At 45.2% G+C, this 23,206-nt stretch overlaps 1 protein-coding gene across 1 annotated transcript in view; it reads left to right on the top strand.

Annotated features, from left to right (window-relative positions):
- CSMD2 (CUB and Sushi multiple domains 2) overlaps positions 1–23,206 on the top strand; it is a gene marked incomplete at both ends in the record, with an annotated part of 270,482 nt that overhangs the window by 23,350 nt on the left and 223,926 nt on the right. The window contains 2 exons of the mRNA XM_084274397.1: positions 3,470–3,686; positions 19,223–19,335. Coding sequence (XP_084130523.1) covers positions 3,470–3,686; positions 19,223–19,335 — 330 coding nt within the window. The remainder of the gene's footprint in view (positions 1–3,469; positions 3,687–19,222; positions 19,336–23,206) is intronic.

Raw genomic sequence — 23,206 nt, 5'->3', positions numbered from 1 at the left:
CTTTTGAATCGAGTGACAGATGTGGAGAGGGCGAAATGGAACCTTTTTGGAAGGGTTGTGATTCCTCCGGTGCCAGGGCTGATGGTTAATCCATGGTGGGGGTAAAGGTGGTTCCTGCCTATGGCTGGTCCCAGCACTGCTCTATCCCTTGTGGTGTCCTGGCATAGGGTGGGTCAGGAGGGTGCTTGGGTTCTGACGGATCTGCTGCATCCCCAGTACTTGAATGGGATGTGTGGAGGTGTCTCTTAGACCTCTGAAGTGGAGAGAATGTGCCAGGAATTTGGGGAGGATGTTTTCCTGTGTCAGGAAGCTCCAGGTGAATTCCCAGCACAGCCACTGGCACTGTCCTTCCACGCCTCTCTCCTTGTTTGTGCTCCTGGGCCCAAGGGGTAAAGAGAATTGGTTTTGCAATTCTTCAGAAAAGTGAAGTGTTTCTTTGTCATGTACCTTAGATTTTAGGTAAGGTTTTGTCAGTCCAGCCTGAGCTGAACTAACTCAAGCCTGAGAGCAAATTATGGAGTATACATAAATCCTCTGGGGCTTCCTGGCTCTTTCCAGTGCCTCCTGACTTTTTCTGGCGGTATCCAATATAAATTAAGTTCCTGACTATTACAGCTGATGAAGAATATATTGCCTTCCAGTTTGTCAGTGTTTGGAAAACTAATTTTTGTTTGCAATAAGCAATTTTCTTTTCACTGTGTCCAAAGCACGTCTTGGTCAAGATCACGAACACACAAATACTTCAGTAGATTGATTTGATATGGCATAAAACCCTGTCCTATTTTTCTATGATTTATTTGTTTTTTTTCAGATAGGTTTAAGATTATGTACGTTTTTCTGGCTCATGTTCTTTTTTCAATCACTAATTATGTGAGGACAGCATGAATGTGTATTGATCTTAAGGCTCGTTGCCTTTCGTGTGACCTTGGAAGCGTCTGGAACACGGTGTCTCTGACCTTGAAATTCTCCTCTGAACCTCAAGCAGCATCAGTAGCTTCTATACTCTCAGGAAATTGAGGGATACAGCCTCTTTAATTTCCCAATTTCCTTAAATTGTTCTGATGACATTTACTTATGATTAAAATAAGAACTGTGCAGTGGAGACAGATTCAATATCCCCCCGTTGCCGATTGAGTGTCAGTCTGGTTGAAGAAGAGAGGATGTGATTGGGTTTGAGAGAACTGAAGCTTATGGCTCTGTGGCAGTTTCCAAGTTACTAACCCAAACCAAGCCTGGCTTTACCACTCAGTAACAACTGTAGGATTCCCAGTTCTGTGCAGCTTTCTGGCACCAAGTAAATAACATCCCTTGAGCCAACGTGACAAATGAACTGAAGAGGAGGAGGGAGGTGGATTTCATGCTTGTACATATTATATATTGACAAAATGCCCCCAGAGAGGCAGATGCAGGTGCACTAGAAATGCAAAATACTTTAGCCTGCCCTTCCTAATGAGTTATGTGCCCAGCCTGGCTTTAGTGCTCTATGGATTATGGGCTGGCCTCACCGCCGGTGGTAACATAAACATGACACAGAAAGATTCCCTGGGTAGTAAATATGATTTGACTGTTCTAAATTCATAAAGGTGTGAACTTCATCTTGCAGAGAGAAGTTCCACTAAGCGCTTTTACGCCGAAGTAGGTCAATCTCATTATAATTGGCTTTAATGAGCACTACTCCCCAGTTCTTTACCTGTGGCTGGTCGGCACTCAGAAGTGCAAATGCCATTGCTGCCTTTTGGAGGAAAAAAAGCAATAAGAAATCAAAGAATTAATTTCTAATCTAATTCATTTCAACTTGAAAGGCCTTGGTTAGCTATGGGAGCAGGGGTAAACAATCCAGCAGCAGCGAGGAAAGCCAGAGCAAGGGCAGGCAGCAGTGATCAGGGCTCTGATACTGCCCACAGCATAGAGGTGGAATTCTGCTTCTGCTTTCAGAGCAGCTGCCTTGTGAGCTGGCTGTGGTCTGGAGGAGTTACTCCATTAAAGCCAGTGGGACTTGCACCAGTTTGGGGTGATCTTTTCTGTGTGTGTGTGCCTCAAAAGACCTTCAGGTGAAGTGGCAGTGGAGAGAGAAAAAGACTAAGGAGAGTTTGTCATTGAGGCTGTTCCCAGCATGTTCATGTTCTGGTGTCCCCAGAGAGGAGAAAATCTTGTGTTTCCAGAAATTGTACATCGTGTGAGCTGATCTGTATCTTTGGGATGGGGTGTTGACTGGTGCTGCTTTGGGGAAGGAAAATGGATTGCAGGGAGGTGTTAACTCTTCAGCTGGTGGGTTCAGGACTGGGCTTTTGTTCCCAGCAGATCTAACTCCTCTCCTTAGGAAGAGAAGACGTTTGCTGTGTGCATGAGGAGCTGAAGTGTTGTAGAAGTGGGTGAGAGGAGCAGAACTGGCTGAGGGCAGCCTGGGGAGGCTGGGTCTAGCCAGTGATGTCTTTGCTATCAGGCCTAACAGGGGGTGTGTAGTGTTACTGGAAGTGGCTCTGGGCTGCAGTCTGTCTTGCTTTGCTTTGGTACAGTTGCCAATTTGGCGTGTGCAGACCAGAGGCTGAGGGGGAAATGTGCCTTTTGCTTATGGCTGCCTGTGTGGAAAGGCCCTGTGTAAAAACCAGGGGCTTCTCTCCCTGTTAGAGGGAGTTTTGGGCTGGTTTTGGGGCAGTTTCAGAGCAGTGCTCCCCTGAAAGAGCGTGGATGGGGGAAGAACAACTGCTGTTGTAAGGAAAGCTGCAGAGATTGGAAGTTTTTGCTTTTATTACAGATAACTATAGTCAGGTTAAAGCCTCTGAACTGTGTTCTCCTTTTTCTGGAGTCAGGGCAACTTTAATTTCTGATCTTTTGCCACTGGATCTTCATGTAGTCTTGTCCAGCCAGGCTGCTCCTCTGCTGCCTCAGGTCCTCAGTTTATTATGTCTGTTGCAGATTTTGGCCTTTTGAGGTGAGGGCTGGTGTTTCTTTATGCCTACACAGTTGAACTCTGATCTTCTGTCTCTTACTTGAACGTAACTAAGGGTAGCAGAGATGATCAGCTTTGGTATTATCATCCTGCTGTTTGGTGGCCTCTGAACCCCTCACACTTGTGGTCCCCAGCATGGCCAGGCACCCCTGAACCGTGTTAAATCCCAAAATGCGTGGTGTATGGTGAGAAATGGATCTGACTGTCTGGGGCTGTGAAAGGATGTCTGAACAAGCATCTGTTTCCAGTTACAGTCAGCAGCTGCCCCAATCCAGCTGCTGTTGGCACGTGATGCTTACAGCTAGAGGGAGCGGTGCTCAGGAGATGGGTATCTGGGGGCCAGGTTCCTGCAGAGGGGACAGAGATACATCTTCAGATTTTACGTTTATCTGTTCCCTGGGACCATGAACTGAGAAGAAATTCAGTGGAAACAATCCTGGGTGATCTGTTTTGATGGTGAAGATATTAAATGTGTATCCTACGCCGTTTGACTTGTACTTTTGTCTCTTCTCTTGCCAGCCCAGAACTGCAGTCACATTTTGCAAGGCCCAAACGGGACCATACAGAGCCCAGGCTTTCCCTATGGATACCCAAATTATGCAAACTGCACGTGGACAATCACTGCTGAGGAGCAGAACAGGATACAGCTGGTTTTCCAGTCCTTTGCGTTAGAGGAAGATTTTGATGTATTATCTATCTACGATGGACTGCCTCAGCAGGGGAACCTGAGAACAAGGTACATTGTTCATAACAGTGATGTTTATAAACATGTTCCCATTTCTGCCACTGGGATTAAATCTAGGTTGGAGGTTTATGCAGCAATAAACTGGGAGTGCTTCGTCATGAGCTGTTCTTGGAGTTGTTTTGATTTCTCTTCCCTGATAAGGTTTGAAATGTTTCTCTGAATGCCTGACAGTAATGATTTATCAAGAGTCATTCTAGACACCCAGAGAAGTTAATTAGAAAATGGAGCAAGAGGGAAGCAGAGCTAATGTGCAGAGGAGCTTCCCTCAATCCAAAAGAGATTCTCTGAGTGGGAGGCTGGATAATGGGTTTCAGTTTATAGTTCTGCCAGATGCTTTGTGGGTGCATTTGGGTGATGCCCCAACTTGCAGTCGGTTCACCAGGTGGACTGGGGTGATATGCTCACATCTGACTTAACTGCTGGATCCGTAGGGGTAAGGATTTATTGAGTAATACAGCTTAGTATGAAGACTCTTAATGGATTATCATCTGAGACTTTCAGGTGCCATCCTGGTATTAATGAAAAGTTAATGAGAGCCTGACTGTGAAAAGATAACATTGCTGTGGTAGCAAATGTTATATGACATGTCAGACTCCTACATTTGAAGGAGTCATGATCTCAGACCTCCAGATCTGAGGCACAGATGAAATCAGCTTGGTGACTTGTGACATCACTGCTGTTGTCTGATGTGGTGTCTGATTGCAGCTGAAGGCTGACAGCAATATATTCCAAAAGTGATAGAAACTGTGGCAGCATCCAGTGTTAGAATCCCCAGTCAAGAGCTCTGTAGTCGTGGGCAGTCCTGGAAATGAATTCTACTTTAGACCACTTTAGACAGATCCTTTGACCTCAGTGTCCTATCTAACCCAACTGGAAAAGCTGAGTTAAAGAAACATTGGTGAGAATCAGCTCTTTATGTAGATGATTTCAGTTATGCAAATAAATCATATCTTCATCTTGCAACTGTGCTTGAGAATCATCTTAATTATGGTACCTCGTCATTTAATCAGAAGGTGGTGTAGTGCATAGTGGGTATTACGTAAAGGACGCCTACATCTGGAATGAAATTCTGCTCAGAAGACTTTGTATGGTGAGGAGTCAATGCTGCTTTTGCCCTGAGAACCCTCCTGGCAAATTTCTGTGTGCATCAGCAGTGCCAGATGTTTCCTTTTGGCCTCTAGATGTCAGTGGGAGGTTCTGCTGAAGAAGCAAAAACCATTAATGAAATTAATTCAGAAGCAGGGTCATGGTGGAGTAAACTAGAAAGACACTGTTAGACAAGTACCATCCAGGCATTCCTTTGAGCTAGTTGTAAGGATGGTGTGATAATAGAAGTAACATCAAGGGCATCTTCCTCTAGCTGACCCATTCAATGGAACTCTGTGATACAGCTTGGATGATGTCCTGACTATTTGTAGCCTTGCATTTTGGGAGAAGGTGGGGAGACAAATATGGTCCTCCCTCTGCATCAGTGGTGAGCTTCATGCACAGCTTGAGGAGATGTGAGGTGTGTGATGTAGTCAGCAGCACAAAGCAGTGTGAGGATGTTTCCTCGCTGATGAGGAGTTAAGGTCTTCAGGAAATGGTGTGATTTAGGGACAGTGGAGGAAAGTGGAATAAAGGGCGGGGGGAATGTTTTGAGGTGGCTTTGTAGGGGTCTGAAAGCACTTGCAGAGTACTCATACCAGTAAGAGAGATGGACTCTTGCATGATGAATGCTTGTGGTGTTCTGGATGTTTTTAGATCAGGGACTTGAAAGCCTGGAACTTCTCTGTGCTGTTTGGTGTCTCACTCAGCTAATGGGTTTTTTTAGTACATCAATCTCACCTCATTAAACCTGTAGCAGTTGCCCAACACGGGTCTGTTTTATTTTTCTTCCTTTTTCCCCCCTGTGGCTATCAATTTTGTCTTTTTTCTCAGCCTGCTTTCCAAACGGACTCAATTCATCATTGAAGCGCATCGCTGGATGACGGATGACCGTGCGTCATTCATCACAGCTCATGCTACCAGGAGGCGGGCCAGAATAAGCCCTGAGCAAGTGTAAAGGGGGTGGGGAGCAGCATGGTTCTGTAGGGAAGGTAGTAACAGTTTGGTTCAGTGTGTTCAGGGCTGATCAACAGGAGGAGTGATGGAGAGGAACTGTATCTCTTCACTGGTACTCTTGAGTGTACATAGATAAGCATCACTGATGTAGTTCAATAGGTCACACCTGCTTGACTGAGAATATTCTTAGTGTTGGTGACATTTTCTTGTGCTGAGGCTTGGAGAATGGTTAGTTATCTCAATATCCTGGTGTTCATTTAAGCTGTGTGCTCTCAAGAGCTTCCTTAGCCTGATATCAGCATTGTGTCCATGTGTATGTGGAGAAAGGGTTAATAACTGTGTTCATCCTGTGCTGGCAAACACGCTGTTGTCTTGCAATTTAATGTGGTGTGAAAGTTCCCTAATAGAATAAGAGCAGACTTAATCCAATGAGACATTTGCTAATAAACTGCTTTACTGTATATTAGGGAATTTGCGTTGTGCGTTTGTGATGAGTGTGTGAATATTAAATGCCTTTCAATGTCTTAATTTAGACATCCAGGGCTGTTGTCATCTTCCAGTGCCATAACTTGCTTTCTTTGTTATAATCTGAGCTTGTTTGAGCCCTTTCTCTCAAATAATTTGAGCTTCCCTGAAATAACTTGTTCTGTCCCAGTGCCATACACTGGTTTTCAGCAGGGACCACTGCAACAGTCGTCTTTGAAACCTGGGAACAGTGGTGGCTGCATGTTTGTGTCTCCTATGACTTGAGCAGGAGAGCTGTGTGTGTTCATGAGTTTGGATGGTATTTGTAACTTCCCTTCGGTGCCTTTCCCTTCTCTTAAGCTCTGTTTGTGCTTGTTACACTGGACCAAACTCTCAAAAATGCTCATCCTTTAAGTTCTTAAGTATTCTGAGCTGCCAGTGGGATCAGAGGGATGCATGTGGAGACCTGATCTGAAAACTACAGTGACTCAAGAAGAGTCTTCTTGCAAATTCCCATTGTGCTTTGCTGATTGTGCCATTGTGAAGAGGATGCTCCAATCAGGTTAGCTTCCTGATTGGTTCCCCACCGTGCTGGGTTTAGAAGCTCAGCAGAGACCTGACTAAAATTTGAATATTTGGAGTTATTTATGGATCTAAGATTGCGATGGGATTTGGGAGACTCTTTGCACCTTTTTTGTGTCAGACACTTGTTAAGTGACATAACCAGACAGTAGTTAATGAGAAACCCACATGACATCTTCAGGGTTTTTCATCTGCTGCTGATAATTTGCAGGACATTTTTAATGTGAGAATCTTAAATTAGTTGCTAATTTCCCTATTGAAGTTTCACACTTGCAGTCAGTTCTGGGGAAAATACATTTACCATATATCTGGGAAGGCAGTCATTTTGGATACTGAATTCTGCTGTCCTGAAGGAAGCCAGTGAACTTACAGTCAAAATAGGACTGGTCAATTGAGGAAATCAGATCTATGCTTTTTTCTTTCCCAAGATGCTTAAAGCCACTCTGGAAATCCCAAGGGACAGGATACACAACTTCTTTTTACCAGCGGACTGCTCACTTGCGTACAGGCTGAGCAATGCTGGGGGAACTTGTGTGATCTTGCAAACCGTGGGCTTTCCTTCCCGTGTGATGTGGGTAGATAATCACATCATCTTCTGCTCTGCCTTTCCTGTTCAAATGTTTTGGTAATAAACATTTCTTAGCCAAATAAATTCAGTGTTTGAGGCAGTGTATCAGGAAAAAGGTTTTATTATGGCCAGAACTGCAGAGGTGCTGAAGTTACTAGGAGGTGTATACTTACACAGCTGTGAGGAAGTGGTGTATTCTGCTATCTACAGACAATATAGGGTTAGAGAAAACATTTGCAGATCATTACTGCAGTAGCATTGTATTTAAAGCAAAGAGAAATCCATACTGCCTTGAGCTTGCTGGCACCGTAACATCTCACGCTCACCTCTCAACACGATGTTCATTGTCTCTTGTTAAAGGTGCTGCTGCTTGTTAGAATGCTCATCCTTCCATCCTTCGAGTGACTGAAGAGTTAATAGGATTGGCATCAATGTGCTGTGTATGCAGTTACAAACCATATGATCTTCTTGGCTGTGTTTAATTGACTGAAAGATTAAGCATTTTGTTTGAATTTAAAATTCCGTGGTACCCATGATAGGAGTTGAATTATCTACCAGGGTGACCTATTTACAGATACAACAGGAATACCTGTATCTTGCCTGTTTCTCCTTGATAACCTTTTAATTATTCTTTGGAAAATTGGACTGAGTGTCTTGTACTTAATTACCAATCAAGAGAACAAAGCTCTTGATCTTAAAACCGTGGAAGGGAGGAGGAGAGGAGGAGACAGTTCCCCCCACGTGCCATATGCTCTCGCTTGTGGAGGTGCAAACCAACCTGTGTTAGAATAACATTGTGGGGCTCGGGCTTTGCAGGTACTTGACTTGCTGGGGGTCGGTACTGTGAGTTAAAGAAATTGCTGGAGAAAGAGCCTCTCCCATCTGGTGACACCTTGTATTGGGAGCTTGTCTCGAGTCACCTGCAGCCCTGTGACATGCTCCTTCCTAGCTGCCTCATGTCTCCAAGGTGGCTGTGGTTCTTTGTACTAAGGGGAAAGATAAACAAAACAGAGGGCCAGCTAAATCCTTCTGTCATCTTTAGTGAACTTCAGAATCCTACCTCCCTTTTCCCCTTAGCAGAGTCTTTGTCACTTTGCATTAACTCAATGGGGAAAAAAAAACCACCTCACAACAAAAGACCCACTTAAATTTATGTTCTCTGCTTTGGAGAGTAAAATACACATTTTTTTTTTTAAATACATTTTTTCCCCTGATAAGATCCTTGTTTGAGCTGCTCCAGCAGCATTAGGGCCTTTTGCCAGTGGCCCTGTCGTTTTGTTCTGAGGAAGTGCTGAATATTTAAACTTTGTCTGTGAGATAATTGATGGAACCAGATCTGAAAGTCCAGGGAAGCTAATGGAGTTAATGCAACTGCATCTAGGGCTGCTCAATTTTGAGAGGCTGCATTCAATTTTTTCCATATTTATGAGGAGAGTGTGCATCAGGATGAGTGATAAAAGCTGATGATTAAATCAGGGTGGGAGCTTTTTTCCTGCCACCATGCTGAATGCAGCAGGCTTGGGAGGAGCCGGACTGATCTGTCTGCAGCCTGGGAAGCAGATGGAGGGATAAGACGGTTGAGTAGCGTTGGTCCTGGCTTAAGGCGTAAAGGATCTGCTCTCCCAGCATCTCTTGTCTGGTACAAACACAGTGTGTCTGTGGCAGGGCCTGCCGTTGCCTTGTGGCCTCTGCTGTATCTGGTAAAATAGGATCTTGTTGAAAATTGGATCCTTTCAGTATTCTGTGGGTAACTGGGGAAGTTGTGTCCTGGCTGGTGGTGGTTCTGCACATTGTCTCTTGACCTACAGAGCCGTTCCCAGGTTTGGCTGTCCCTGCTGTGTTGGTACAAGGGGTTGGTGGTGCTGCTGTTACCTGAATAGTTTTGCTTTCAAAGTTGTTTCTAAATCTGGTAGGAAATCTTGACAGCGTCTCTTGCTTGGTATTAAGGTATGCTAAGTGTCTTAAGTGTAGAAAGCTCTTCTGTAATTGGATGACATCTCGTAGATTTTAATTAAGACTTAGCAGTGGAAGTCTGCTTTTGATAGATCAGTGAGCGCTGGCTGCTGGTAGCGACTGAGGTTGATTTTAAATGGGTGAGTCTACGCTGTGTGGGGATGTTCTGGGGAGGCTCATGGTGTCCTTCGCCTTCCCTGCCCAAGTTGATGCAACCCATGAAGGTCTCCTGTTCCTTTGGTGTTGAGCTTCAGGAGGGAGGGGAACGGGAAGTGCCTGAGGAGGGTCCTGCCGTGGGACAGTGCTGAGGAGTTTGGCCAGTGCAGTCTGGGAGCAGCACACTGAGACCTGGGCTGGAGTGTGATGGGACTTGACTGCTGATACCATTGCACTTCCCTGCTCATCTTATCTTGTGGTTTATCTGCTGCCGCTCTCCTAGTAAATGTTCTATACAGAGAAAGTTTATTGCCTTTTTGTGTGTGTGGTGTTTAAATGATACATCCACAGGCACTGTTAGTTATCTTGAGTCGTTTGTTTTAGGCAGAACTCCTCTTATTCCTGTAGTTGGAGTGGCAGCTCACAACACCAGCAGTGAGCTTTGGGGGAGAGAGACTGAGAAGTCACTGGTATTTTAAGCAGCAGAGGGAGAGAAATGGAACCTGTTGCCCTTGCCAGGTGCCTTCTCATGTGAGATTAGTGCTCTGAGAAGGAGCAGGTCTCCTGCTTTGTGGTAGGAGAGAAGAAACAGCCCAGGGGAGCTCGGTGAGCTGCGTTAGGCAGCATGGTGAGGCGTCAGCTGTCAGCTGCTGAGCTCACGCTGCCCGACTGCTGCGGTACTGCAGAGCTGTGTGTTGAGAGGGTGACCACAGCCCGCTCCTGCCTGCGTAAGAACCTGTACAGACGGGCTCTTGACTTCCTTAGCACAATCGGGTCTTCAGAAATCATTTAACTTCTAATCAATAGACATTGACATCAGTTAGCATCAAGACGGCCACTCTCCTCGCTGGTAATTAGCGTCGGTCTCCTGCGCAGAGGCTGCGGTGAGCAGCGCAGGAGGCGATGGGGGTGCCCGGCAGGCTGGCAGAGCCGGGAGCTGTGCTTGGAGGTGTCAGGTTGGTGTCTTGGTCCTGGTCTGAGCCTGGCAGCTGTTAGGCTCAAGTGGCACTGGGCAAATTACTCATCTCAGTTTCCCCATCTGTAAAATGACATAGTGTTTTATTTCTTCACAAGTTAAATTCATGAGATCCTTGAAAAGCCCCAGTTGGAGGGTCTGTGTGCTAGGGTGGGGAGAGAGCATCTGAGTACAAACCAGATGAAGTTCACAGCCATGCCTTTTAATCCGTATTCCTGAAGGGAGGCAAGATATTGCACTCCATGTTATCTTTAATTGCAGTGAATCTTTAGGTCAAGAAGTTTTTGTATCTGTGAAGTCTGACCTTGAGAGTTTCTCAGGCAAAGCACCTCTTTAGCCAGTGTGTATTTCCCTTTTATCAAAATTAATGAAAGTCTACAGGAGATGATGCAGTCCTCCTAGATGGCTGAAGATACAATGGAATTGTGGAGCGCTATTACTTGCAGTCTCAAATAGAAAATTGACAAATCTCCTGTGCTCATTGACTCCAATTCATTCTGCTCCTGTTGGGTGGCAGAGGGTGGCCCAGCTCCTTTTAGACGATTCAGAATTGGATTCTGGTGTGCTGCAAGAGCAACTGCTGACATCTGGTCCTTTTTCTTAATAAAGAATATAATTGTCTGTTTGTGATTTCATAGCTGTTTGGAAAACATAAAGGCTTCTGCTGTCCAAAGATGCAGTAATTGTCTTTACATCTTTAGGGATTTTTATAATATTTAGGTTTAGAGCTGATTAGAGCTGCTACAGTGGAATAAAAAGTTTAGGAAGAGAAATATTTTCCTCTGAACTGTTGGGTACTGATGCATGTGTAAACTGAAGTTGGAAGTGTTGCTGTTTGAGCATTTTTATATAGTATTTCTTTAAGCTATTGAAATCAGGCCTTTAGCAAGTCATCCTCTCACTGAAGCTCTTCGCAGTTCATGTATGCATGGCAGAGAAGTATGGAAACAGCAAGGACTGATGTCCAGGGTGAGCAGTAGCTCTGTTGCTGGATTGAGAGCCGTGATTGTGCACCTCCAGTGCACTACTGGCCTCTCTGATGAAGCATCAGCAGTCAGCATCGCTTCTATCCTGCTTCTCCTCAGTATTCAGCAACGTTTCCATCCTGTTTCTGCTCAGTATTCAGCGTTCAGGCAAGGTGCAAGTTTATCGAGAATCAGATATGACATGAATCAATATTACGGTCTTTTTGGATTAATCTTCATTGGCAGTAACAATGGGATTTGTTTCATTCTTTTCATCATACAACACATCTTCTAAAAATCAAATTTCTTATTAACCTACTTTGTTGAACTGCGCTGGCTGCGGAGGACAACTTGGGCTGTTTGTTTCATTTGGGTGCTTCTGGTTGACTCTGAACCTTATAGAAAGGAAATGTCTGCTGTTGCCATTGTGTTTTTGTTATATATATTGTTATAAATTAAGATCTTAAGGAATTAGTGTAGGGGTGACCTGTGCTGTGGTGGGAAGTGAGATGCTGGGTTCTGTGGAGCGCCCAGGATGGATCTCTGCTGGTTGTCCCGAGGCTGTGTAGGCAGAACAGCAGTTGCTTAGTATTCACTTGGGGGAAGTACAGATTCTTTCAAGGCTGATGACTAAAGTCTAGTTCAGTCCCTGATTTTGTATGCACAGAGAGTAGAAGGGATGCGCAGACTTGGCACGTGAGACCTGGATTCACTCTGCGTGTCAGCTTAGGCTCTTTACAGCTGTATGGCTTTAGCTGCTGGGGATTTATGTAGCGAAAACAGGAGGAACAGGGATGTGTGTGGTAAGCAGATACACTAACAAAGCCATAATTGAAGTTTTTGCTTGATTGTGTCACCTGTGACAGCATTTGAAGCTAATGGTAGCTTACATCTCTTCAGTCCTGCACTATGTGTTTGCCATAAATCAGATGCCTGGTGCCCTTCTGCTGGGGACATCCATATGAGGTGTCAAAGCATCCCCACAGGACTGGGTGGTTGGGATTGTGAGAGGAGAAGCCCAGGTTCAGAGGCTTTCCTGGAGCCTCCTACTGGTGTACTCAAGAGTGCAGCCTTGGAGTTGGGACTTTGAGCACTGTGGCTTGAAAAACTGCCTCTCAGATGAATGGGTTTGAATGAGTTAGGAATGAGTATTTCTGTTCAGGCTGGTGCTGCCTGAGAGTTTTTATATTTACGTCTCTTTTCTTACATTTAAAGCTGTTTGGAACACTAATTTCTGCTTACATCTAAAGTTCCTGAGGCCGTAAGCTGCTGGTTTTGTACAATGTGCAGCAGAAGAGCTGATGTTACTGAAGGGCTGGTGTGAAAATTGGGGTATTCACACCCCCTCTGGTACAGCAGTGCTTTCCTGTGGCTCACCAGTTACTCTGCATTTAGCAATAACCCTTGGGTGAGTTCCAAGAACTTGACCCATATTTACTGGATTCCACACCCCTGATGATTTGATTGAGGAAAGCCAGAAATAACCTAAAACTGTTGAGTTTTGAGTTGACACTGCTGAGTCCTACATGGTTTATATCCAAAGTTGCCTTTGTTTACTCAGAATATGCCCTGAAAATCTCCAGAAGCTCATTAAAATTTGGTGAACCTTTCTCTGGGTCTAGGTTTCTTTTTGGTTTGTAGGAAGATGGAGAATGTAGATGGGCAAGTTTGTCCTTGATCTGGTTGTATCTCACTGCTACCCTAGGAAGTAGAGGGAAAATGAGCGTGGAAGGGACATGATAAAAATTATGAATCCAAGTCCATGATCTTCCTGTTCTCCTACATTCTATGGAATACATGGAGCTTACTGCAATGTGGTGCTTAGTGCTGTTCTCAGCTTGAGCTGTGAAGCCGTTTGAGGTGGCTGTGCAGGCTTTAGGATCTATAAATAACACTTTTCTAGTGGGAATTGACCCAAACCCCATTTTAAACAAGCAAAGAAATCCATCCAGGCAGTAATTTGAGAACTGTGACTCTCCCTGGAGACTCTGTTAGTTAAAGAAGCCTTTGTCAGAGGCGAGGAAGGGACCCTGTGGCTTGAGGAATTAGACTTGGCTTGGAGAAGGGAAGAAAGTGTGTTTGACACCCTGGGCATCCTGGCACGGGGGATTGGGTTGTATGGTGTTAGATTGGGAGCTGTTTGCAGAGTGCTAGACTGACTTTGGGGGGTGGGTGGGGAAGGTGTAGTAGTTCTTGTTGTGAGTAGGTTTAAGGGACAGAAAGCTGCCTTCCCTAATGCTTTTTACTCTCTCAAGAAGAAAAATGTGCAGTAATGTATGTCAGAGCCCATGGATTATAGCATTTTAGAAGTAACTTAGTTACCCCCAGCTGGTCAGAGGGGATGAGTGGAAAGGGGTCTGGGATAAAATGGGACCTGTGGTGTTGGTTGGCAGCGAAGTAGCTTGGAGGATAGCTGAGGAGTTACTGCTGCTTACAACACGCCTCTGAGGATATTTGTTCAGGATCTGTTTGTAGCTTGACTCAAAAATAAAAGCAGCCTGGTTTTGAGCATTATCATTCCAGCAAGTTGAGTAAATCCACATGTGGACTGATACTGTTTTTCTCCTGTTATTACAGAATCCTTTAAAGCTGGCTGAGAGTTGTTGGTTTTTTCTTTTTTTCTTTTTTTTTTTTTTGTCTGGAGCATCATTTCAGCCTTAAAGGGATCAAAATTAAAGGACAACTGTCTGAGTAACCAGCGAGTTGTGCCTTGCAGACAGAACTGGCTTTTCAGTGTCTGCAGCATGCATGAGCTGGAAGTGCTCTCAGATGATGCTCTGCTTGTTTTATTGATGATTAATGAGAATGTTTATGGTACCAGTTATTCTGTCAATATGGTTTGAAAAAAAATGAAGTGAACATCTCCTTGTAATTGCTTGTTTCTTTAATAAAGTATTACAGGGAAGGAGAAAAAGCTACCAGCACTGGGGAAAAAAACCTCAGAACCAGATGAGCCTGAGGAGATGCTTGCAGTCAGTCATCTCCTCAGGTGTGCGTCTTTCATCCACACTTACTGAGAACAGGGTAAAGATCTGCACAGTTCTGGCTGAAAATAGAGGGGCTGGGATGTGAGGGAGGCAGATGCAGCAGCAGCCTGTGGTACAGCTGCAGGGGATAAGCCAGGCAGGGAAGTACTGGTGATGGGATGCTGGTTCCTGCCTTGACAGCGTGAGTGGTGATGGTGTAGAAAACCCTCCTGGAGACAGGCTGCCTCTCTGTCTTGCAGACAGTGATACATGAGAAACAATGACTTGCCAGCTGTGGTTTTACCACACGTGGTGAAGTCCGAAGGCATCCACACTCTGTGCTTTTCCCAGCTTTGTAAAGTAGCATTTGAAACTCATGGTGGTTCTCTTGAGATTTAGCCTCTGATTTGGAGGAGGTGTTTCTAAAACTAAGATACTAATAGAAATGGCAAGATACACTCACCAGCAATTATGTGTTTAAGCAAAAAAAATCTCCTCCTTGTGATGAGATCCATGATGGGGATGGGTTGCTGTGGATCAATCCCCTGATCTCTTGCATTTGCCCTTTTATTCTGATGTTCATCCCATGAAGCAGCCATGGGGAGGACATCTCTGAGTCACCACTGGCTCTGCAGGTGGCTGCTTCCAGTTTCCCCCAAGACTTCAGTTTTTCAGCACATGTAGGAGTGTGTTTCCCTGCAGCAGCTGGAGTGCAGTGCTTACACATCCTTTTCAGCAGGATGGAGAAAGCTGCAGATGTTCATTAACGTGACTCATACCCGTTTTTCAGAGTAGGGACTGACCATACGTTGAGCATCTCCTTCAAGTGACTGAGTTCCTCACTTCTCCAGGCACAAGCCAGCTGTCTGGATGAATAAAGGTGTATAAATCTTGATTCCAAGTCAGATGGAAGTCACTGGGATCTTCCTGCTGGTCCCAGTTGATGTTGGCTTAGTTGACGATGTCATGAATGCACCTTTCCAGAGCCTGCTCCAACAAGCAGCTCTGAGCTGCTGTTTGCTCAGCACAGTCCCTTACACCTGACTTAGCTTGAATATTGTCCTGGGATAGAGCAGGGGCCTCAGACTGGCACTTAGAGAACCATGTCATTTAAACCGTATATAGTGAAGAGAGTGGTTCATTTGATGGGAAATTTTCTTTAATAGGTACCTTTAAATTACATGCAGGAAAAAATCACCCAAGTATGGTGTAGTGTAATTTAATGCTGGGTTAAACGATGCAATCCAATGCGTTTTCATTAGATGTTCTGAGACACTTCTCCAGCATTTATGCTTTAAAGGCTGTTGGATTGCCAGCTGCAATAACTATTTTGATTGCAGCCTGAGCTGATGGTGGGCATCCTACCAGAAAAATAATGTGCTCTGTTTTAATTATGGCACCTGCACTCCAAAATGGGAGCCTGCGTCACTGTGTGAGCTACAGTCCTACCCGAGACGGTGGGAAGTGGAATATGCAACAGATGGAAGGGAGAGTGTTGTGAAGGGACTGGGGTGTGGACTGCCTGCCTGTTGGTTGAACCTGCAGAGCAGTCAGTGGGTCTTGGGTGCTCTGCTCCTTTCATAGGTGGATGGGAAAATTTCTCACTAGGGATGGACTTGGAGGCATTAAGGAGGATGATGACATATCATAGAATCATAGAATGGTCTGTGTTGGAAGGGACCCCAAGGGTCACAGAGCTATAACCCCCTGCCACAGGCAGGGCCACCAACCCCCAGGCCTGGAGCTACACAAGGTTGCCCAGGGCCCCATCCAACCTGACCATGAACACCCCCAGGGCTGGGGCACCCACCCTGTCTCTGGGCAGCCTGTTCCAGCACCTTCACAGAGGGGAAGCGTGTGTTTGGGGGGGAGCTGGGAGGTGGCAGGAAGTGTGCTGAGACCTTGGGGTACAGCCCAGGCTTCGAGCTGCCCCTGTGTGAGGGGCTTTGGTGCTTGTGGCACCACAGAGAACCCATGGTGGTTCCAAGAGCAGCTGGTCTGTCCCCACATGGGTTCTAGCAGAGCTGTTCTGTAGCAGACTTAGCTCTTTGGCTGCACACTGAGAGCTGAGCACCATTTGTGATGTCTGTGGCAAACCCCAGGCCAGGAATGAAGAAGGATGCAAATAAGGGTGGAGGATTTCTGTGTCGATTTGTTTTGGTATATTGATTTTTGCTGTACTGTGAAGCAAGGGCAAGCTTGTGAAGTGGTGTTTCTGGCACTGGTTTAGTTTGGTTCCTCACAGTAGGAGCAGAATTAAGCCAATGAAAAACACATTGAGAATCTCACACAATCAGTGTTGGCTCCAAGCAACTTAAGGAGATAATCACTCAATAATCCATTTGGCCAGAGGTACGGAAGAAATGGAAGATGATTATTTGTGCTGTTATTACTGCCCTCACCTCCTCGTTATGGCCCTTAATAAAAACAAGGATCAGAGTTTGCTGCTTTTCTTTCTCATCAGCATATCTATATATTATATTGCTACACTAAATAACAGCGATGTTGGGATTAGTTTCATGCATGAGGCCGTTGGGGAATGACTTTGTGTTCTGTCTGCCATCACACTGATCCTCATACTTTAACTTTGCCTGGGCAGCAGGTGTAGGGAGGAAGGTGTGAGCATGGTTTACCTGCCAGGTCAGAGCAAGGCAGGGTGTCCTGCCAAGCTGGGCTGTTTCTGGGTCTTGCAAATAGGAGTTGTTGAGGTTTTATGGAGCGACTTGTGCATCAGCCTTGTTAAATCATTGTTTCTTCAAGAGGATATTGCCTGAGCTCTCAGTTGGAGAAGATGAGGACGTGAGAAAAACTAAAAAAAAATCCATTTGTGTGTGTTGGTTGAAGGCTCAGGAGGAGGAATTCCTTTTATTTCGACTTCAGCTGCTTCCAGCGAGGAACAGGAGGAATTTAATCCTATTTCCAGTGCAGGTTTTCACTGTAGGAGGGGATATGGAAATCATGGCCTGGAGGGTAGGAGTTGCTACGTAAGATATTTTTCTTCCTGAAGGAGTATTTCCTGCCTCCTCCTGACTAAGTTTAGTTTTGGCATTAATGGGGGCACTTCTCATCTTCTGTGGGCAGAAAGGCCGTTTGATCTGAAGGGGAAGGCAGTGCTGGGCCACCTCTTGTGCTGTCAGGCAGCTTGTCTTCTGCTCGCTCTGGGGACTCCAGGCTGCCACAAATGAACATCTGAAGCTGAGGGCCTGGAGAGCTGGCTGGCTTTGTTAATTTGTAGAGGCTGAGGAAGCCCAGAGGTTTCCATGAAGGTTGCCTCTTCAGTCAAAGTGGGATCTGTAGAAAGACTGAGAACAAGCTCTGCTTCATGCCCTGATGCACAGGCCATCCCTTTATTCTAAGGCTCCTGAACTAGACAATAGGATACAAGCTCCAGGGTAGCCTTGGTATAGGCAGCACTTAATTCCCATTGACCCCTATGGGATGTGGGCACTTTTTCACAGGTAAGATGACATGTAAATGTGCCCTGATTTAAAGGCAACATCTGCAAAGTGGGGTCCTGGTAGAGTCTGTGATCAGAATTCATTCTGCAAACAGCTTGGTTCAGAGAGAACAGATCTGTGTTGGGTATAAAACCCACAGGCTGCTGGTAACTGGATCAGGATAGACTGTTGTGTGATCAGAGGGGCACAGATTGCCAGGTTCTGCTCTCCTGTGTATGTTCTCAGTAAAACCAGCCTTTCTTGGGTTTTTTGAGTGCATGGAGGTTTCAATAAATGATTTTAATTAAACTGCAAAATAAATTAATAAAGAGTATGGTGTTCTTCTTCAGTCCAGTACATGGTAAAGCTATTGCTAATCCTTAAAAATCCCAGAACCTTTTATTCTTAATAAACAGGAGCAATTGTTCTTCTAGCTTGTCCAGAGAATGGATTATATGCTAAAAGGTGGTAAGTACGTCTCTGCTGACATTAAAACTTGACTGGCATCATTGGCTGGTAACTGTGTGAACTTTGCCAATAACTGGAAATTTTGCTTTAATAAGGTTCTCAGGCAGAGCATGTCAGCTTTCATTAGGCAGAGTTGAATCTGTTTGAAATAATATTTAGGTTCATTAAATTGTGACCAGAGTAAGAAGCATAGGGAAGTTCACTCGCTGTCTCTGGAAGTTGCTGGGAGGCTGGTGGCATCTTTAAGGAGGAATTGGGCTGGAAATTGCAGTGTGCTGGTACTTGGCCCCATGGGCAGGGAGAGGCTGGTGGCCCCCAACGTTCAGGGTCTGATGTTGTTCCTGCTTTTTCTCTTTCTGTGTAATATATGAGGAAATACTCTGAATCAAGGACTGACTGACAGGTATTGCTTAAGGGGTCAGAGTGGTTTGTATCATGAGTGATCTTTTACCCTCTCTGTGAGAAAGACTAGCTGCTGTATTAAGAGATGTGGGATAAACCTCTGAGGATGTGTGTAAGCAGCTTTGTACTTTCTTACTGTAGCCTGTTTATCTGTGCTACTTGTGTCCTTGTGATCCAGCCCCAATACTCCTGATCTGAAATGATCGTGTGTGGCAGCGAGTTCTGCTGTTCCTGCTGCTGCTTTGTACAGTCTGGCTTTTAGGACAGTTATCAGGCAACGGGGATTGCACCTGAATTTCCATCCTTGGCAACAGCAGGCAAGGATCTCATCTGAGATTGCCTTAAAACAGATGTTTCTTGCGTCAATCTATGTACATCACCTCAGCTGAGTGTAAGGAGAAGCTGTCCCAGACCCTTCCCCGGCTCTGAAGCTCCCCGCTGCCAGCTGGGGTGTGCTGCCCAAAGAGGCCGTGGCCCGGCTCTTTGATTTTGTAGCTGGTCAAGGGCAGCAGTGGTGATTGTAACGTTCCTCTCGATCTCTTCCAGGTTAACGGGATTCCAGCTGCCTGCTCCTATCGTGAGCACAGGAGTTGTGCTGTCCCTGTGGCTTGTGAGCGATTACGCAGTCAGTGCTCAAGGCTTCCAGGCCAGCTTCGAAGGTAAGTGTGCCCAGTTCAGGCCTTCTCCTGAATTGTATTTGCATTTGGCTTGTGGTAGGATGTGAAACTAGGTGCAGAGCTTAGACCAGGGCTTATGTGTACACAGACACTTAATCCAAGACAAGAGTGCCTGCTTTTTGTGTAATTTAATGATTTTTTTTCTCCCCAGAATTTACATTTCTGATTCCTTTTGAGAGTAATGTACTTTTTGTTCTCAGCATCTGTGCTCAAAATAACTTCAAAGCTGCTTCTAACAGCGAAGCTAGGATGCCTGGTGAGGAAGGGTAGTGTGGGGTTGGACAGTGGAACCTGTAGGGTTGTGGCAAGCACGGTGCCTGTGGAGCCACACTTAGAGCTGAGGCATGGCACAGGATGCCTGGATGTTACTGCGTTTTTTTTCTTCACATTCTCTTCACTTAATCCTTTTTTTTTTTTTCTTTCCTTTGCACCTTCTCCAAGTGTTTAAGTTCCCCTCCCACGTCTCTGGTTGCAAGTAGCGTGTGGTGTGGTTGGAGGTAAAGGACTGTGTGCGAGGGCTGGGTGGCTTCAGAAAGCCACAGATGGTGGGAGTCACCAGGGAGAACTGTTTGTAGCAGGGGACAGGTTGCAATTGTACCATGAGCTGGTACTGCTGGGTAAATGGAATATTAACCATGTAAAAATTCGATATACCCATTTATGTTGATTACTGAACCCAGAATGTTGTTTTTATCCCACTAAATGTTTTCCTTTGGAGTCCTTAGAAGTTCTCAGTCCTAACGATCATTTCTGGTAACGACTCCTATCAGACAATTACCCGATACATTAAACCAAGCAGATGCCTTCATTGAGATGATGGACTCTCTCAGCCTTCTCTGCACTTGACGATTGTTGGGGAGAATTCTCTTCAAACACCTCTCATTTCTGACTGAACCCGTTGTGCTGCCTCGAGGCAGCAGTGCTGCTGCCGTGTCCTTACGCATCCCGGAGCTATCGGTGTGTCGGCAATGGCTCAGCAGCAGTGTTAAAGCTCTTCAGAGTCGGGGACCAGGGTGCTGTGTACTTGGAGGGTGGGTGGATGCTGGGGGATGTGGTGGTGATGGTGGCAGGGTGGGAATAGCAGGTGGGTCCCGTTGCCTGTTTGCAGAATCTCTGTGAGAACATGTGTCCCTCCTCGTGTCCAGCAGCGGTGACAGCACATTGCTCCCAAACTGTGTGACAGGGGACATGTAGCTGGTCTTCTACTTAATGCTTAGAGTTCATTTTTTGGCATTTAGTTACTTACATGCTCTTTTAAGTTAGGTTTTTTATTACCTCGATGCAGCATCTTGCACAAAGGCTTATTCTCAGCTGCCCTTTAGTCACATGTATCTTAAATTATCTGAAGTTTATTTGACTGGTGATTAGGAGGCTTTGAAGCAGGTAACACAGTACATCTCCAGAGGGAAAAAAGAGATTAGTGAACACTTCACCTTAGTCACTGAGTGACACAGAGCCTTGGTGTAAGTGAAAGCTGCATTTGGAGAGGGAGCGGAGCAGGCTGCTCGCCCTGCCCTGCCCAGCCTGCCTCTAAACAAGCCACTTGCCATTTGGCTTGCTGTTAACTAAGTCTGAAGGAGGAGATGAGTGTGCTTTTGATCAAAGGGACATGCTGCTGCTGTAATGCCATTTAGTTCATTGGTAATCTACAACTCAGTGAATAGCTTGTGATTCGATAATTCATGTTTAAAGACAGAACAATGCATCAGAGTCCTTGCAGTAAATGGCTCCTTTATGATCTGCTATCAAAGCATGTTCATTATTCTCCTCCTCCCTTGAAGCAATCATTGGGAGATGCAGGGAAAGAAACAGACTTTTTCCAACTGGAACAAAAGATTTCAAGAACTTTTTTTCAATGAGGACAGGAGGAAAGTGTGTTATTGGAGGCATCCAAATGGCATGAAAACATTGTGCTTCCCCTGACTGCTCTGCCCTGACCCTCTGGGAAATACTGCCACTGAGGTTGGCTTTATCAGAGTCAACATCTTCCTAGCTTATCTGGTTAGGATGATGCCTGTGTGATAAGATCTCTTACAAGCAATTCCTTGTAAGCAGCCCAGACATCTCCTCTCATACCTGTATATCTCTGTGTCTGGCTGTGTCTGGGGATGTGCTTCACCTGCACGTTTCACTGCCTAGAGCAGGGAGGGTTTGTGTGCCGTGTCCATAGTGAGAAGTTCAGAGATGCCCTAAGCACAGCGAGCTTCTGAAAGCCTGCAGAGCTTTTCTCAAGCCCTGGGAAAGACAGGTGCTGGAGGTGACAGTGGCATTTGAGGAACAGCCAGCTCTGGGGCTGCTGTGCTGCCTCCTCCTTGAGCTCACGGGTTTCTGACTTCATTCTGGGTTATTGTGCTTTGCTGCTGGATCTTCCTTAATCCTCTTTTCCTCATTGCCTGACTTCCTCATCTTTCTTCATTTAGTTTGGTGTGTGTTGCCAGCTTGTTTCTGTCTGTTTTCATTGTCTGAATCTTCCCCTTCTCTGATCTCTTAGTGTTTGTTGTGATTTTTCTCTAGGTGCCAAATATTGTTTCAAACCCCAGCAAACAGTAGGGAGTTTAGAGTCATTCTTCTGCTGTGGAAGACAATGTTGAGAGCAAACAGAAGGGCTGATGTTCTCCTTGCCCAGCTGTCTCTCCAGGGGTGGATGTGGTTGTGACTGAAGATAACGCTGCTTTTTCCTGTGTTTTCTTGAATTCTGTCAGCTTTTTCTTGCTGCATTGAACAGAATTTAATTTCCATTTAAATATAACACTTTGAAGGTAATTTTTTAAACTGAGATTCTTTTCCTATAAGCAGTTCAAAGGAAAGCTCCATTTCAGAACATCTGATTTAGAAAATATTTGAGTTAAATACTTTCATGCTTTTAGCATCCTGAAACTTGTTTTTGCTGTTAAACTGTCCCTGAATTCAACACAATTTCACAATTAGCCTGGTTCACCCTCAGACTGTGGGACTTTTTTTCCCTTTCTTTAAATGACTAAATGATTCTTTTCAGAATTCCTAAGCAGCTGTTGTGGAGTTTGCATTTCATTTTTGAAGTAGAGACAGCTATAAATAATCCAAGTTTAGAATTTTATTAGGGTGTGAATCTTGACAGTCTCATCTTGTGAAAAATATTTCTGAAGATTTAATGACTGAAAATGACCAATGCTTCCATTTATTGCTTCCCCCTAAAGATGTGTGGAGCTAATATTAAGTCACATGCCTGGCCTCCAATGGGAAATTAATTGCAATGGCTGCTGCTGCACCCCTGATGAATACATACTAAGCTGACATGTGAAATAAATCGGGCAAGTCTTCTACAATAAGGGGAGAATTGATATAAATTCCACATCATTTCCTCAATAATGCTAACAGCAGTTCATGATGAATAGCAAGGGTTTTTTTTTTCATTTACTAATGTAGATATAAAACTATGTTATTTGTATACTGTTACCTCTTGGCTCCTTGTAAGTCTTGAGGGTATGAAAACTTGAAAGGGCTTTCAGGAAAGATACCCAAACCTGCTCCTGATCGTACACACCTGGAGAGTGATGCTATAAACCACTGAGGCTCATGAGCTTAATGAAACTTAATGCTTTTCCAGGCTGTGCTGGACCTTCCCCAGACTCTCTGGGTGTCTGTTGAACACTAAACAAGCAGTCAGGGCCTGAGCCTCTTGCCCAAAAGGTCCTTCTGCTCTGACACCGTGTGTTATGACGTCTGGGGACCCTGGGGGTGTTTTGATAGTTGGCCGGATTGGAGTGATGCAGCATCCCTGTTGGACCCATCTTGGAGCCCAACGTCTGAATGCTCTGAATGCAGGGAAAAGAAAAAGTAGACAAGGAGCAAAGAGGAAAAGGTGTCATGGAGA

The sequence above is a fragment of the Gallinula chloropus genome (genome assembly GCF_964237585.1).
Source record: "Gallinula chloropus genome assembly, chromosome: 22".
Lineage (NCBI taxonomy): Eukaryota > Metazoa > Chordata > Aves > Gruiformes > Rallidae > Gallinula > Gallinula chloropus.
Note: the sequence above shows the minus strand (reverse complement) of the source record. Positions and strands in the feature narration are given on the sequence as shown.